Here is a 15,254-nt window from a genome sequence, read left to right on the forward strand (position 1 = left end):
TTTTCGATTTTGCAAAGCTAACCATTTCACTAGTCTATTCACCCACTTTCCAAGTCTTTTTTTTGGAACCTACTTAACTTATTCCTTCTCCGTCTGGCTCCTTCCTAAGTCCTGGCTGGGTGATAGCACTGCCACTAGGATGAGGAAAGGGAAGAGGGTGGGCGGCTTGGACGACCAGTTTAAGTCAATTGACAGTTTATGGAGGAAACTGACGTGGTGGTGCATAACCAGCATTCAGGAGTTCGAGGCCAGCCTGGTCTACAAAGTGAGTTCCAAGGCAGCCAAGGTTACACACAGAAACCCTGTCTGAAACAAAACAAAGCAAAGCTGGGAGGTGATGGTGCATGCCTTTAATCCGAGCACTTGGGAGGCAGAGGCAGGCGGATCTCTAAACTCGAGGCCAGCCTGGTCTACAAAGTGAGTTCCAGGGCAGCTAGAGCTAAACAGTGAAACCCTGTCTCGAAAAACCTGTAGTGATATTTCATTTTATTTTAATAAATAAAACTTGCCTGAAGTGCAGAGAGTAAAACAGCCACAATGGCCAGCTACAGACCAGGCCGCAACAACACACACCTTTAATCCCAGTAGCCACACTAGTTTGCCAGAGAAACCTGGCAATGCATGCCTTTAATGCCAGAACTAGAAAGGATTGTAAAACGGGAGGAAATAGAGCTGCACGGAGGTCTCAGCCAACAGACGCGGGCCAATGGTTCCCTGTTGGGATCCCGACTCCAGCCCAGGAGCAGTCTCGTAGCTTGATCACCCAGGAAACAAAACTGTAAAAGGACTAAGAGGAACACGTTTGGTTCGGTTTGGGACGCCGTTCGCAGCTGGAAATAGGTAATGGACTGTCAGACCAGACTTCCATCCTGTCCAGCCTGCCCTCCTTTCAGTCTTTTCATATTGTTATTCTGGGTTTGGACTGCGCTGGGAAGACGACAGTTTTGTATAGGCTGCAGTTCAATGAGTTTGTAAATACTGTACCTACCAAAGGATTTAACACTGAGAAAATTAAGGTAACCGTGGGCAATTCCAAGACAGTCACTTTTCACTTATGGGACGTAGGTAGTTAAGAGAAGTTAAGGGCACTGTGGAAGTCATATACCCGATGCACAGATGGCACCCTGTTCGTGATGGACTCTGTAGATGTGGAGCGAATGGAAGAAGCCAAAATGGGACTTCATAAAATAACTAGGCTATCAGAAAATCAGGGGGGTCCCTGAGCTTATAGTCGCTAACAAGCGAGACCCGAGGAACTCGCTGTCTCTCTCAGAAATTGAGAAATTGTTAGCAATGGGGAAACTGAGCTCGCCAGCCCCTTGGCACCTGCAGCCCACCTGTGCAATCATAAGAGACGGACTAAAAGAAGGACTTGAGAAACTACATGATACGATAGTTAAAAGAAGAAAAATGTTGCGGCAACAGAAAAGAGATGAGTGGCCGTGTCCTTCGTGTGGGTGTGGAAGGTTTCCTAGGGCTGGTTCTGACGAGTTGAAGAGAGCCTAGTTTGTCTGTTTGCCCTCCCAGATGCTATTACAGCTTTGTTTGGTTGAACAGTCAGATACCTGACTTTGTTGCCTTGGGAAAGATGAGTAAATGCAATGCTTCTCAAAGTGGTCTCTTCTCCCCGACCCACAGATCTTTTGGTACTACCATTTTGGGAAGTCAAAAAAGGCTGGTAATTGGCCAGAAAACAATTGAGTGGAAATATTTGACCTGAAGTTAGTGAAATAAAACTTTGAAGAGTGAAAAAAACCCCAACAACAACAACAAAAAAAAGACAGCTCTCAGACAGTCTCATTCTGAGATTCTTGGGAGGCAGAATCGCCATTTCAGACTGAGGTAGAGGTACGAGCCAGTGGCTAGCTGTTTTACTTTTCAGATCTTCAGGTTAAATTCCAATTTCTGACTCTGAGCTTTCAAAAACAACAACAACAAAAAAAAAAAGAGGGATTTTTTCAGTTTACCAGGTCTGCACATAGTGCACATTCATGTATACATGCAGGTGAAGCATAAAATTTTTAAAATGTTACTTTATGCCAGTGGTGGCAGGCAGAGGCATTAGGATCTCTGAGCTCGAGGCCAGCCTGGTCTACAGAGGGAGTTCAGTACAGCCAAGGCTACACATAGAAACCCTGTCTCTAAAAACCAAAAGGTTACTTTAAAAAAAACTATTACATTTATAAGAAAGACTGCCATGATAACTGTGTAGAGGACAATTTATGGCAATCTGTTCTCTTCTTCCACCATGGGGCCCTGGAGGTCAAACTAAAGTTGTCAGGCTTGGTACAAGTGCCTTTACTCATCTTACTGGCCATGGATACTTAATGATTTTCAAAGACACCAATGGGGGAAGGTTCAATTCCAGTTCAATAATGCAGATGCTTAGGTGGCCTCAAAAGGATGACACTCAGTGACATGAACTCATGAAAGGGCATTAAAGGTAAGATGTGGTGTGTGGGTTCAAAGCCTCACTCTACCACTTGCTTACTCTCAACGATTCAGCCCTCCCACTGCAAAGTGTAGATAAGTGGTAATACCTCTTGCTGATGTGAAGATCAAATAACTTATTCCTATATAAAGCTTTCAGGTTAGGATCAGGGGTGTTAGCCAATAAGAAACAAACAACAACAAAAAAACTTACTAGGTGAGAAAAACAAATCACAAGGCAGGTAGCAATTATGGTACGAAAGCATGGATCAAGGAGTGGGTAAGAGCATTCACTACAGGTCTGATGGCTATTTCACTGGCAAGTCCATCTACCCTGTTCCTGAAGCAAAGGATTCTTTGCTGGTGTTGGTGCCCACTTCTTTGGCATCCCAAAAGACTGGAAACTGGCAGCTCTCTAGGACTTCCCTGGGACTCCAGCACCAAACTGGGACTGCTGAGACATCCAGTGAACTGACAACCTCCAGATCTTTGATCTTTCCCTCAAGAGATGGCTATTGTTGGACTACTCAAGCCTGTAGGCCACTCTAATAAATGGCTAATGTTTACACACACACACATCTATATATACATGTCTAATTTTCCCAGCTAGCCTCTATCGATATCTATCTATCTATCTATCTATCTATCTATCTATCTATCTATCTATCTATCTATCTATCTATCTATCTAATTTTCCCAGCTAGCATCCATCTATCTATCTATCTATCTATCTATCTATCTATCTATCTATCTATCTATCTATCTATCTATCTAATTTTCCCAGCTAGCCTCAAGTACAAGCAGTAAGTAACAAAGACACCAAATCTCAAACAAGGTAAAAGGCTAGAACTGACAGCCAAGATTGTCGTCCGACCTCCATAAGCAGGCCATGGCACAGGTTCATACATGAACTCAAATGCATACCATGGTATATGGATGTCCGTTCCGTCACATGCACACACATGAACATAAGTAAAAATGTAACAAAAAATTTAAATCCAAATAGTATACATGTAAATATATACTGACTTATATATGTGGGTGTTATGGCTATTCTTTGTTGTCAACTTGACTACATTTGGGATTAACTAAAACTCAAGCAGCTGGGTACACTTTTTGAGGAATTTTCTTTCATGATTAGATCATTTGAGGTGGGAAAGCCACCCTAAACCTTAATATTTTGAGTTGGGAAGAGCCACCTTTAATCTGGGCCATCCCTTCCAACTAGCAGCCCATATAAGCCATGAAGAAGGAAGCACTTGCTCTTTGCTTGCTCACCCACTCTCCCTGGCAGGTCCACTTCTTTGCTGGCATTAGAACTTCTTCAGGATTCTGGCATGTAACTCAAGACTAGCTGAGAAATCCTGCCTCACAGATTCCTGGCCTTTACCCTGAGACAGCCACCATTGGAGTAGTTGGACCATAACCGTAAGCCTCTAACAAACCCCGAGTGTTTGTGTCTTCATCCTGCCAGTTGTTTCTCTACAGAACCCGAGTACAGTGGGTTTTAAAACAGATCATGTAGCCCATTGTGCTACTTTTCTCACTCCTATAACAAAATATCCGATAAAAGAAATTTTAGGATTTTACCAACTAGCTACATACCCAGCTGCTTTCCACTTTTTCAGATGGGGTCTCTTGCTTAGACTGGTCCTACTTTGGCCACTCAACATAGCTTTGTTTGTTTTCACAAGAATGTAGTATGTGTTTCTGTGAGTGCTTAGATGTGGAGGGTAGAGGACAACCTTGAGTGTCATTTTAGGAACACAATCTACCTCCTTTTAGACAGTCCTTGGCCTAAAGCACACCAATTAAGATAGACTGGCTGGCTAGCAAGCCCCAGAGATCTTCCTGTTTCTACCTGCTAAATGCTGAGATTAAAAGTGTACACCTGCCGGGCAGTGGTGGCGCACGCCTTTAATCCCAGCACTCGGGAGGCAGAGGTAGGCGAATCTCTGTGAGTTCGAGGCCAGCCTGGTTCCAGGGCAGGCTCCAAAGCTACAGAGTTCCAGCCGTGTCTCTACCCTCCTTATGCAGGTTAATGACATATGAGGGTGACAATACTCATAGGATCTCTGCCCCTTGGTGACTCAAACCCAACAGCAGAGCTCTGGGTCCCATTCTACTAGGCTACTCCATCATGACTTCAGCAGATTTTTGAGACCGGGTCTCATGTAGCCAAGGATGTCCTGGAACACCTGATCCTTTTGCCTCCATCTCCCAAGGGCTGAGATGTCACATGTACAGCACCAGGTCCAGCCTCTAGTCACATACAGGACTGTAACCACCAGACACCAGCTCTCCCTCACGATACAACTTTCACACAAGTATGACAGCAACAAAGCAGCACTGAAGTTTTTATTCATGTGAATTGTTAAAAATGGGCATCTATACCAGTGTCAAATGAGGGTAGGAGAGGAAGGCAGGGGAGGCAAGGAGAAGGAATTCCCGTCTATTGGTAATACAGCTCCAGGTTCATCCCATCATGGATTTCATCTGAAGACAGGTATTAAGTAAGGAATTGTCATTGAGGACTGACTCTACCCCTCTAAACACTCACAGCTGGATCCTGGGCTCAACACCCAACCCTGGACTAAGGAAGCAATTTTGGAATGGGCACTTTGATCTAAGAACTCAAGCTATAAATAATGTAGAGTAGCCCTGAAGAGCACTGGTGTAGTCAGATTCTCAGGTGCCCCCCCCCCCACTATCACACAGAAACAACACATTTTCTTAAAGGTTCATACTCAGGCTGGAGGGAAATCTCAGCAGTTGAAGAGCACCCAGAGGAACTGGGTTCAATTCCCAGCACGCACATGGTGGTTCCAGGAACCTGAAGCTTTCTTGCCAGCAACAAGCATGCACGTGGTGCACAGACATAACTGCAGAACCTCACCCCCAATTTTAAAAAATCATACTGGTTGTCAACTACAGTCACCTCTGAGTTACACTCCCCCCTCACTTCCTGTCCAACAACCATGTGGTGCTCAGTCATAAATATTTTGAACCTGGATGTTAAAATCCTTCTGAACCAAGTTAAACTATTCTACCACCCTTCTCAACAACAAAATAATTCTATAAGTACCCATTTTCTCAGTAGTTCACAACAGGCCACATTTTAAGTTAAATATCCCACTTTCTTAATTTCCCTACAGGTTTCAGTATAGAACCAGAACTGAAAAGGATACAATCTCCCAGAGACACGTGGTCCTTAAAAATCGTGTACCTACGGGATAGATACAATTCAGAGAGAAGCTGCTTTGGTGGGTGGGGTGGGAGTGGGCTTTTGTCTTGAAAGCGTAGCTGATCCTTCATGGGGGTTGCCTGAGGTGCTCCCCCAACCGAAACCTTCTAGCCTAATGCGGACCAGCGCACTTACCACTTTTTAAGAACGATCTTATTCCACCGGGTGCCAGTTTGGGCCGCTATCAGTTTCTTCAAGTCCCCGATGGTGTCATCGGTGCTGGGCACGAAGGAGTTAAGGTAAATGGATGGAAGAGATAGAACGAGGAAGATGATATTTAGGCCTCCCCATCTACGTCATTTAACTACAATTTCCCCACCATCGCCAACTGCCCCAGAGACCACTGCCAGTTACCCCTCGGAGGATACTTGCACTTGACGCGGACTTTCTTTCCTAGACGGTCGTTACAAACCACCTCAATCATTGTGGCTGGACCTACGCCGGGTAGAGAGAGAGGAGGGAAGGCAGCAGAAACAGGACTTTGCGCGTCGCCCAGACACCCAAGGAACTTTCCCGAGTTAAGTTCTTTGGTCACGCTACCCCGAACACCGGACACAAATCCGCCGCCGCCCTGGTCCAAGATCTCAATGGCGCGGACGCTAGTCAGTCGCGTCTTCTGCCCCTTAACTCCCGCAGGCCCAGCCCCGCACCCCCTGGTTTCGCCTCCCGCATCCCTTAACCTCCCGAGTCCCTGCCGCTTCCCGTGATCCCGGGCCTCTCGGTTTAGCTCGCTCACCTCTAAACCCCTCGAACTTATCGACGACACAACTCCTACCTCGAACGCCGAGCTCTGACCCGATTTAAGGCAAGCAACAGGAAGCGGAAGTGCTATAACGGAAACACTCGCCCTCAGTTGCTTCCAGGTTCCGGGCGATTCTGTGGCGCAGTTTTGGTGAGCCGAGGCTGGGTAAAAAGGCTGAGATTAAATGACGATCCTAGTGGATTTACAGCCGACGTTGAAAGCGATGTTGGAGATCCCTTCGTTGTGGAGGAGGCCCAGAGGATCCTCAGAGGCGGGGTGCTCTGCCATCCCCAAGCCAAATAAACCTACCGAAGAATCCCGGCTGCGGAGGGGCGGAACTGGAGTCATGCAGGTCCCGTGGCTTTCGGGCTCTCTGCTTTCATTCAAAGCTCGGTCTCGGACCCTGGACCTGCCTTTCCCCTCTGACCGGAGTAACTGTTTCCGAGACCCGAGTGGTGCAGACCGCAGTTGATGAAAGTCAAGCCGGAAAGCCATGTTGCACACCACACCGTCCGTCCGTGTCTTGCCTGCGAAGATGCTGGAAACAGCTTACCAGAAAAGATCTGCTTTTTTTTTCTTTTTAAAAAATCTTCAAGGGTCCCCTTGTTCCAGATTACAGAACCGCGATAGGTGATGGGAGAGGAATCCCATACTACATTCAACCAGTTATCACCTCTACTGATTCTACTGAAGGATTCCTTTAAGAGCAGACAGGACTCTCAGTAAGGTAAGCACATATTGACTCATTTTTTTAAAATTAGCTTAATTTTTTTTGAGATAGGGTATCGGTGTATAGACCAAGCTGACTTCGAAATTGTGATACTCATGTCCAGCCTCGAAAGTTGCTGGTATTGTAGAGGCCTGTATGTTAGAAGCCAGCCTGGTCTATATAGCGAGTTCCAGGATAGAGCTTTGCAGAGAGACTGTTTCAAAAGAAAAAGGGGCTGGAGAGATGGCTCAGAGGTTAAGCGCACTTTTTAAAAAAGAAAAAGAAAAAAATCTACCAGGGCCTTGTGCTTAGCTAATACCACTTATACAAATCATGCGTAGGCAGCAAAAAGCATTACTTTCGCTTTTTATTGCTGCTTGTGGCCACGCCTTCCTGGCTTGGCAGGCCTGCCGGCCCCTCAGCCTCACCGCATTTACACTTTTTGGTCTGGAATGAAGTCCTTAGTGTTTTAATCTGTTTCATCTTCTCACCAATGCCTCATTTCCGTTTCCAAAATAGTTCCCAGGCTCTATGGAGAGTGAGCCACAGACTCGTGCATACGTACCAGAAAAGTGGGGTTTCTTTTCTTTTTTTTCTTTTTTCTTTTCTTTTCTTTTCTCTTCTCCCTCCCTCCCTCCCTTTCTCCCTTTTTTGATGTTGAAGATCGAACCTAGGGCCTTCTAGCATGTAGCCAAGGGCTCTCCTACTGAGTTAGACACCTAGCTCCTTGCTCATCCATTGCTTCTGCCTCCAGCGATGTTTTTAGGGTTCCGTCCCAAGTCTTAGGCACTCCTCCAGTCCCGACTGTTCCCCCAATTCCTCCCTGTGCCGCCCACCCATTCCAAACTTGCCTTCATCCTCTGTATCGGACCTTGTTCCTCCTAAGCTAGGCTTTACAAGTTTGCTCTTTGGCCCCCTGGTTCTTTCTTGATAGACCTCTGAGCCCCTTCCCACTCAAGTCACGATTTCTCGGCTTGCTGCTGCTGTTAGCTTTCCCCTGCCCTCTGGGCATACGATCTGCTCCCAGCCTGGTCTCTGCCTTGGTCACGTCCCTAAACCTCTTTCAGCTCTAGTACAGCCTTCTGAGCACGCCCCTAGTCCCTTGACTCTGCGCGCCCCTTATTCTCTTTCTGCCGAAGCTATGCCTGACTGCCTCCTGCTGCTCCTTTGCCCCTGGCTACACCCGTCCACTCTGTCGAGGCTTTTCACTCCCCTAACATAACCCCCCCCCACACACACACACACCTGTCTCTCGCCCGGCTTTCTCGTCTCCCTTCCTCTCCCCTCCCCTAAAGCCCCGCCTTCGGGGTTTCCTCTGCCCCGTCCCCTGGGCCTGGCCACGCCCCAGAGCCACACCCCCTCCTGTCGGAGCCTCGCCTTCTAGGCCAAACGCTTTCCGAACCTCGTCTGCTGGCCTCGGCTCGCCACGTCTCCAGGCTCTGGCTACGCCCTGAGCCCCCTCCTTGCCGGAGCCACGCCTTCTGGGTGGCCCCTTGGCCCCCTGGCCCCCTCTGGGTTAGCTGCAAGTTTTTAGCGACACTTGCTGGCCACGCCCCCGGGACGCCCCGAGCCCGCCTTCTGGGTTTGCTGTCCGCCTTCCATCATGGCTCTAGCCACGCCTTGTATCCCCTCCTCACCCAAGCCACACCTCGGTTTGCCTCCCCCAGCCTCACCGCTGCTCAAGTCTGGCCTACTCAGTCTCCAGTCCCTGCCTACCACCGATCTTCCAGCCGGGCGGGCCCAGCCCCGGGGCCTCAGCCTCTACCTAGGAAAGGAAGGTAGTGCTCCTCTGCAGGCGTCCGAAAGTCGCACCGGTTTGGCCAGTCCGGCCACCTCAGCGCCCTCAGGGGAGCGCGGGCCTTGCCGCCACCGGAAACGGAAGCGCAGGACAGCAGGACCATGGCGACGCTGTTTGACCTCCCAGACTTGGTGCTCTTGGAGATCTTCTCATACCTCCCGGTCCGGGACCGGATCCGCATCTCCAGGTGCGGCCCCGCTCCTCGGGGGAAAGAGCCGGGCAGGGGCTCAGCAGGAGATGCGAATCCGGTCCCATCAGGCCGGGGTCGTTCTAATGGCCGGTCCACTCCTCCAGGGTCTGTCACCGCTGGAAGAAGCTAGTGGACGACCGGTGGTTGTGGCGACATGTCGACCTGACGCTCTACACGGTATGCGATAGGCGGGACCCGCGGACAGTTCACGGAGAGCCAGCCTCCTGCCCAGAAGTGGGGTTCGCTATGTTTTTGCTTTCTAGTGTTTATTTGCTCGTTTTGTTTATTAATTTTTCTTTCTAGATTTTTTGTTTGTTTCTTTGGGGGAGGGGAGGTTGTTTTGAGACAGGGTCTCTAGACCTGACTGGCCTCACACTTTCTTAAGAAGCTGAGGATAATCTTGAATTTCTGATCCACCTCGACCTTCTAAAACAAGGATTACCAGTGTGGGTCCCTGTGACCGGTTTCTGTGATGCTGGCAATGAAATTTTGGCTCCCTGAGAGCTAGGAAAGCACTTTACTGATTGGGCCGAGGGCTTCCAGCTCACTACCCCTGACCTCAACCTCCTTGGTGCTAAGATTACACAGGTGTAGGCCACCTTGTCTGGCCCAGAAGTATTTGGTTTTTATTTGTCTCCCATCCAAGTACTAACCAGGCCCGACCCTGCTTAGCTTCCGAGATCAGATGAGATCGGGTGCGTTCAGGGTATGTGGCCGTAGACTTGGTTTTTATTTGTTGCCCCCCTCCCCCCCCAAGACAGGATTTCTCTGTAGCCCGGCTTACTTGGAACTCACTTTATCCTCTTTCCTTTGGCTCTAAAGGTGGAGCTTGCACCGACACGCCCAGCTGGTTTGGTTTTTCCTCCCTCCCTCCCTCCCTCCCTCCCTCCCTCCCTCCCTCCCTCCCTCCCTCCCTCCTCTCCCCTCCTCTCCCTCCTCTCCCTCCCTTCCTTCCTTTGGTTTTTTCTTTCTTTCCTTCCTTCCTTCCTTCCTTCTTTCCTTTCCTTTTCTTTCCAGGGTTCCTCTGTGTAACAGCCTTGTCTGTCCTGGAACTTGCCCTGTAGTTCAGGCTGGCCTCGAACTCAGGAGATCCACCTCCCTCTGAGTCCCAAATACTGGGATTAAAGGTGTGCACCACCACTGCCGAGCTTGGTTGGTTTGGTTTTGAAGTGAGTTTAATGTTGTGATTTCCTGCATGTCTATCCTGGCACTAGTCCATACCTTCTCAGCAACCCCCAGACCTCAGTTTCTCATCCAAGAAATGGGGATTAAAAAGAGTGCTTATTTGACCCTAGTGAAGCCCTGGACTCTATCCCTAACACCAGGAGATAAGAAAAAGTACCTGCCTGTCTGATGTATTGTAGGACTTAGCCAGTTGCATAGGGAGATGGTTTAGACCATATCCGGTCTCCAGCATATGATAAATGAAAACTTATAGTTATTATTGATTTTTTGGTTTTGTTCTCTTTTGGTTTTTGAGATGGATCTCATGTAGCCCAAAATAGATTCTAGCTATAACTGTTCATCTCAAAGTGGATAAAGTGGACAAGAGTTTATTCTGGAGCCAGATGTGAGTGACTGTGTCTTGAGAATACAGTTAGTCTTCCTCAAATACATGTTTAAACCTAATGGTTACATGAAATTTTATTTATTTATTTATTTTTGAGGCAGGGTTTTTGTGTGAGTCCTGGAACTCACTCTCTAGACCAAGCAGACTGGCTTTGAACTCTGAGAGGACTTGGGGTGGGGGGAGGCTAGAGGCTAGACTCTCCTAGTAGCCCTGACAGAGACCAGGCCTCAGATTCAGTTCACTAAATTGGGACAGAGCTAAGCAGACAGTCCTCAGGAAAACCACAGCTGAGGAGCAACCAATCAGCAGGCGCCCCACAGCCTTTTGCTAGCTCAGCAAGTATCCCATGACCCCTTCTGCTGACTCAGCAGGCCCCCCCCCCCAAGTCTCCTGATAACTAGAGATAGCTTCTGTATCCTGCTGCTGGAAGGTCCCCAGTCAGCCCCCAGACTCATCATTCCTCCCTGGAATTCCTCTAACTCCACTTCAAAGAAGCTTTTGACCTTTTGGGGGGTTTGCCATGTATTAATTCCAACGTTGGAATTAATAAAGTGCTCTTGCTGTTGCATACGTGGCTATTGGTCTTTCCTTTGGGATTTCTCTTGGACCCTAACAAACTCAAGAGATTCCTGAGTGCTGGTATTAAAAGTGTTACTACCACCGCCCAGTGAAATTTTATAGTAACAGAATAGAGAAAGTCATATTTCAAGACACCTTTCAAAAGGAGGGACCATCTCTCCAGCAACTACACAGAATAATTTTTTAAAAAAAAAGAAAAAGATTTAATTTCTCTCTGAAAAAGTGGTCAACAAAATCTCTACTGTAAAGCTGAGCCTGGTACAGGCCTATGATCCCAGTTACTACACACACACACACAGGCTGAGGGAAGAAGACCATAAATTCGCCCTGTCTTGAAATACAAATTCAGAAAAGACTTGGAACTGTGACTTTGTTCTAGCATGTTTTCCTGGCCTGTATGCCAGCCACCCTGAGTTCATTCTCCAGTGCCAACAAAAACAAGGGTATGCTCTGAACTGGTGAGGCTGAGTTCACAGCATGTCTTGGATTCCATCCCAACACCAGCAATGAATCTCTTGTTCTGTGTAGCTTTTCTTCTTCTTTTTGGAAAAAGTGTACATTTTTGTGTATGCACAGGTGCAAATGCACGTGTTCAAGAGCATGTAGGGCCAGAGGTTACTGAAGGGCATCTTCCTCAGCTTCTTTCTCTCACACATTTGTGCACATACGTTTGTTTGTTTGCTTGCTTTGTTTTGTTTGACACAGGGTTTCACTATGTAGCCTGAACTTGGTATGTAGACCAGACTAGCCTGGAATTTAGAGAGATCCCCCTGCCTCCATGCCCACCCGTGCTGGGATCAAAGGTGTGTGCCACAACTCTGGACTGTTTGCTTGTGTTTGAGACAGACTCTTCCATGAAGTTGGAGCCTACTGATTGACTAGACAGGCTGGCCAGAACTGTGGATCCTCCTGCCTCAGTCTCCCCTGTGTGCTGGCTGGGTTTGAGGACATGTTACCCAGCTTTAGGGAAGGAAACTGGTGGAAGAGCCAAATCCCAGGGGGACACCAGAACCCAGATCCCATGCATGTCTGTCACCAGTTAGGTAGGTCTCTGAGAGCCCCTCTACCCCTCACCCAGTCACCCCAATCTCTGGCTCTTACAGATGCGTCCGAAAGTCATGTGGCACCTTCTGCGCCGATACATGGCGTCCAGGCTGCACTCGCTGCGCATGGGTGGCTACCTGTTCTCTGGCTCTCAGGCCCCACAGCTGTCTCCGGCCTTGATGCGGGCCCTGGGCCAGAAGTGCCCCAACCTGAAGCGCCTGTGCCTGCACGTGGCTGACCTGAGCATGGTGCCTATCACCAGCCTGCCCAGCACGCTGAGGACCCTGGAGCTGCACAGCTGCGAGATCTCGATGATCTGGCTGCAGAAGGAGCAGGATCCCACAGTGCTGCCACTGCTGGAATGCATCGTGCTGGACCGAGTGCCAGCCTTCCGGGATGAGCACCTGCAGGGCCTCACCCGCTTCCGAGCCTTGCGCTCGCTGGTGCTGGGCGGCACCTACCGGGTCACCGAGACCGGGCTGGATGCCAGCCTCCAGGAGCTCAGCTACCTGCAGAGACTGGAGGTGCTGGGCTGTACCCTGTCAGCCGACAGCACCCTGCTGGCCATCAGCCGCCACCTCCGAGATGTGCGTAAGATTCGGCTGACCGTTGGAGGCCTCTCAGCTCAAGGCCTGGTCTTCCTGGAAGGAATGCCTGCCCTGGAGAGTTTGTGCTTCCAGGGACCCCTCATCACCCCAGAAATGCCTACACCTGCTCAGATTGTGTCCTCTTGCCTCACCATGCCTAAACTCAGAGTGCTTGAGGTGCAAGGGCTGGGCTGGGAGGGCCAGGAGGCAGAGAAGGTCCTGTGCAAGGGCCTACCCCACTGCATGGTTATTGTCAGGGCCTGTCCCAAAGAATCCATGGATTGGTGGATGTGAAGGCACCACCCATCCATCCCTGGGATCTATCTAGCTTTTAAAGTTGACCTCAGCAGCAAACTGAAGCATGTACATTAATCAGGCTTGAGGAAACTGGAGGTCACAAGGAAAAGAAGCCAGGACCTTGGGGCCTGCAGAGCTGGGGTTTTCTGTCATCTGGATGTCCTCAGCCTTGTCACCCGGTCTCTGGGAGGCCCAGTTCACACATTTAGGAACAGGCATCATTGCTACCTCATGATTCATTTACATATCTTTACCCTCCACCATTTCCCCCAGTACCTGGGGATCAAACCCACGGCCTTAGATACATTAAGCCAGCACTGCTGTGCTCCTGAGCAACACTTGGAGTCCTGGATAGCCTTCATCTCTAAAGGACCCCAGAAGACCACTACAGAGGGGCCGTTTTCAGGGTGCAGGTGGGCAGAGTTCAGGGCTCTGAGGTCTGCCTGGTTGTCTGCCAGATGCTAGGGAAATGAGGTCGGGGGCAAGGAAGACAAGCTTTTGAATTGTCCTAGTGTTCAAAAGGATTCTCAATGGTATTTTCTGTATTTTGTATCCTGCCTTTTCCAAGTTTTCTACAGTATATAGTATTTTACTATTAAAGAAAAATAATGTTTTTTCAAAGTGTATTCCGTTTATTTAACGAGGGTTGCTCCTCCCCAGTACTTACTCACGTGCAGTTTTATTTATCCTTTATTACAGTTCCTTGTTTTGTGTTCATGTGTTTGTGCTGTAACAAACATGTGGAGGCCAGAGGACACCGTAGGAAACCTAAGTGCTCAGACTTGGTGACCAGTGCCTTTACCATTCAGCAGCCTTGCCGGGCTATTATTTTTAGACAGGAGCTCATTAGTGACCCTGAACTCCAGGTGTAACTGAGGATGACTTTCAAGTCCCGAGTGCTAGGATTTTAGGTGTATACTGCCACTCTCTGTCTATGGGATGCTGAGGATGGAAGCCAGGGTTTCGAGTGTGCCAGGCAGCACTCTACCCACTGAGGCACATTACCAGCCCTTTGCAGGCTCCGTTCTCGGTACGGGGCTACACAGTGAGCAGATGCTGTGGAAGTGTAGATGGCAGGAGTCTAAAGTAAACATATCTGTGAGCCAGGCGTGACCAGTATTCAGGAGATCAGCCTACAGGGCTATAGTAGAATGAGACTCAGTCTCCAAAACAAAAACATAGCCTTGGGATCATTTCAGAGCCTCTCAGGCAGAAAGCCAGGGTTGGGATGCAGACACTGATTAGAGTGGACCTCTTCAGAAATCAGAGGTGAGGACAGCTAGGGGATGGATGGCAGGAAAGGCCAAGTCTAGAGACTGGGTTCCAGGGTGTGCCTCAGTGGCAGAGCCCTTTCCTAGAATCCAAATGGGGGGGGGGGGGCTGGCAAGAAGACTCAGGAGTGAAGGTGCTTTCTGCCAAGGCTGAAGATCTGAGTTCCATCCCTATGGTGAACAGAGAGCTCACTCCTGCAAATTGTCCTCTGACCTCCACGCGTGCTGTGGCATGAGTGGACACCTGCATTTGCACACATGAGTGGGCACATACACACGCACACACAAATGTAACAACGAAAAGCCCCTGAGATAGAAAATGAATTGGCCATTTCCAGAAACAAGAACATGTCTTCTTTTTTTTTTTTGTTTTTTGTTTTCTTCGAGACAGGGTTTCTCTAGCTTTGGAGCCTGTTCTGGAACTAGCTCTTGTAGACCAGGCTGGCTTTGAACTCACAGAGATCCGCCTGCCTTTGCCTCCCAAATGCTGGGATTAAAGGCATGCACCACCCGCTGGCAAGAAAACATTTCTGTAGCATAGTCAACCAGGAAAAAGATGGAGCCTGTCAGGTCAGAGAGATGGAAGCAGGGCCTGTTTGTGGGGCTCAGTGTGTACTGGTGCCTCTTCCTGTTTTTTTGAGTTGTAACAGCTTGATCATGCAGGTGCCAAATGCTTGGTGATACCGAGTGTATAACTTTGATCTGAGCTTGGGGACAACGTACATCTGTGGTCTCACCACCTGCTGTGGGTTAGGTTATCTGTTGGAGCTCTAAACCCAGAGGTAGCTGCATT

The 15,254-nt window shown here is 48.9% G+C and overlaps 2 protein-coding genes and 1 pseudogene across 7 annotated transcripts; 2 read left to right on the forward strand and 1 right to left on the reverse strand.

Moving 5' to 3' along the window:
* The first annotated feature begins 630 nt into the window (after nucleotides 1–630).
* LOC142846826 (ADP-ribosylation factor-like protein 4A) lies at nucleotides 631–1,506 on the forward strand (annotated as a pseudogene).
* Nucleotides 1,507–4,760: 3,254 nt separating this feature from the next.
* On the reverse strand, nucleotides 4,761–6,568 carry Ubl5 (ubiquitin like 5). Of its 2 annotated transcripts, none has more exons than XM_075966714.1 (5): nucleotides 6,450–6,568; nucleotides 6,043–6,109; nucleotides 5,810–5,893; nucleotides 5,619–5,656; nucleotides 4,761–4,926 (listed from the first exon to the last, which is right to left on the reverse strand). In XM_075966714.1, exons 2-5 carry the CDS (start codon nucleotides 6,096–6,098, stop codon nucleotides 4,883–4,885), a joined length of 222 nt encoding a protein of 73 aa, XP_075822829.1. In that variant the 5' UTR covers nucleotides 6,099–6,109; nucleotides 6,450–6,568; the 3' UTR covers nucleotides 4,761–4,882. The 2 variants fall into 2 exon arrangements, with proteins under 2 accessions (XP_075822829.1, XP_075822828.1); XM_075966713.1 differs by having other exon boundaries at nucleotides 6,411–6,517.
* Nucleotides 6,569–6,709: 141 nt separating this feature from the next.
* Fbxl12 (F-box and leucine rich repeat protein 12) lies at nucleotides 6,710–13,808 on the forward strand. Of its 5 annotated transcripts, XM_075966709.1 has the most exons (4): nucleotides 6,710–7,143; nucleotides 8,793–9,110; nucleotides 9,218–9,290; nucleotides 12,366–13,808. In XM_075966709.1, the coding sequence occupies exons 2-4, from the start codon at nucleotides 9,025–9,027 to the stop codon at nucleotides 13,185–13,187; spliced, it is 981 nt and encodes a 326-aa protein (XP_075822824.1). In that variant the 5' UTR covers nucleotides 6,710–7,143; nucleotides 8,793–9,024; the 3' UTR covers nucleotides 13,188–13,808. The 5 variants fall into 5 exon arrangements, with proteins under 5 accessions (XP_075822824.1, XP_075822825.1, XP_075822826.1 ...); XM_075966710.1 differs by lacking the exon at nucleotides 8,793–9,110; XM_075966708.1 differs by having other exon boundaries at nucleotides 6,999–9,110; nucleotides 12,366–13,768.
* Nucleotides 13,809–15,254: the final 1,446 nt, after the last annotated feature.

The sequence above is a fragment of the Microtus pennsylvanicus genome, chromosome 3 (assembly GCF_037038515.1).
Source record: "Microtus pennsylvanicus isolate mMicPen1 chromosome 3, mMicPen1.hap1, whole genome shotgun sequence".
In the NCBI taxonomy this organism is placed as follows: Eukaryota; Metazoa; Chordata; class Mammalia; order Rodentia; family Cricetidae; genus Microtus; species Microtus pennsylvanicus.

Bases quoted from the DNA above. Each gene is read 5' to 3' on its own strand.
- Ubl5 (XM_075966714.1), bottom strand. From the start codon at position 6,098: ATGATTGAGGTGGTTTGTAACGACCGTCTAGGAAAGAAAGTCCGCGTC. The intron at 5,894-6,042 runs GTATCCTCCGAG...CTTCGTGCCCAG, and splicing joins AAAGTCCGCGTCAAGTGCAA to CACCGATGACACCATCGGGG. The intron at 5,657-5,809 runs GTAAGTGCGCTG...TCTATCCCGTAG, and splicing joins AAGATCGTTCTTAAAAAGTG to GTACACGATTTTTAAGGACC.
- Fbxl12 (XM_075966709.1), top strand. From the start codon at position 9,025: ATGGCGACGCTGTTTGACCTCCCAGACTTGGTGCTCTTGGAGATCTTC. The intron at 9,111-9,217 runs GTGCGGCCCCGC...CCACTCCTCCAG, and splicing joins GACCGGATCCGCATCTCCAG to GGTCTGTCACCGCTGGAAGA. The intron at 9,291-12,365 runs GTATGCGATAGG...TGGCTCTTACAG, and splicing joins TCGACCTGACGCTCTACACG to ATGCGTCCGAAAGTCATGTG.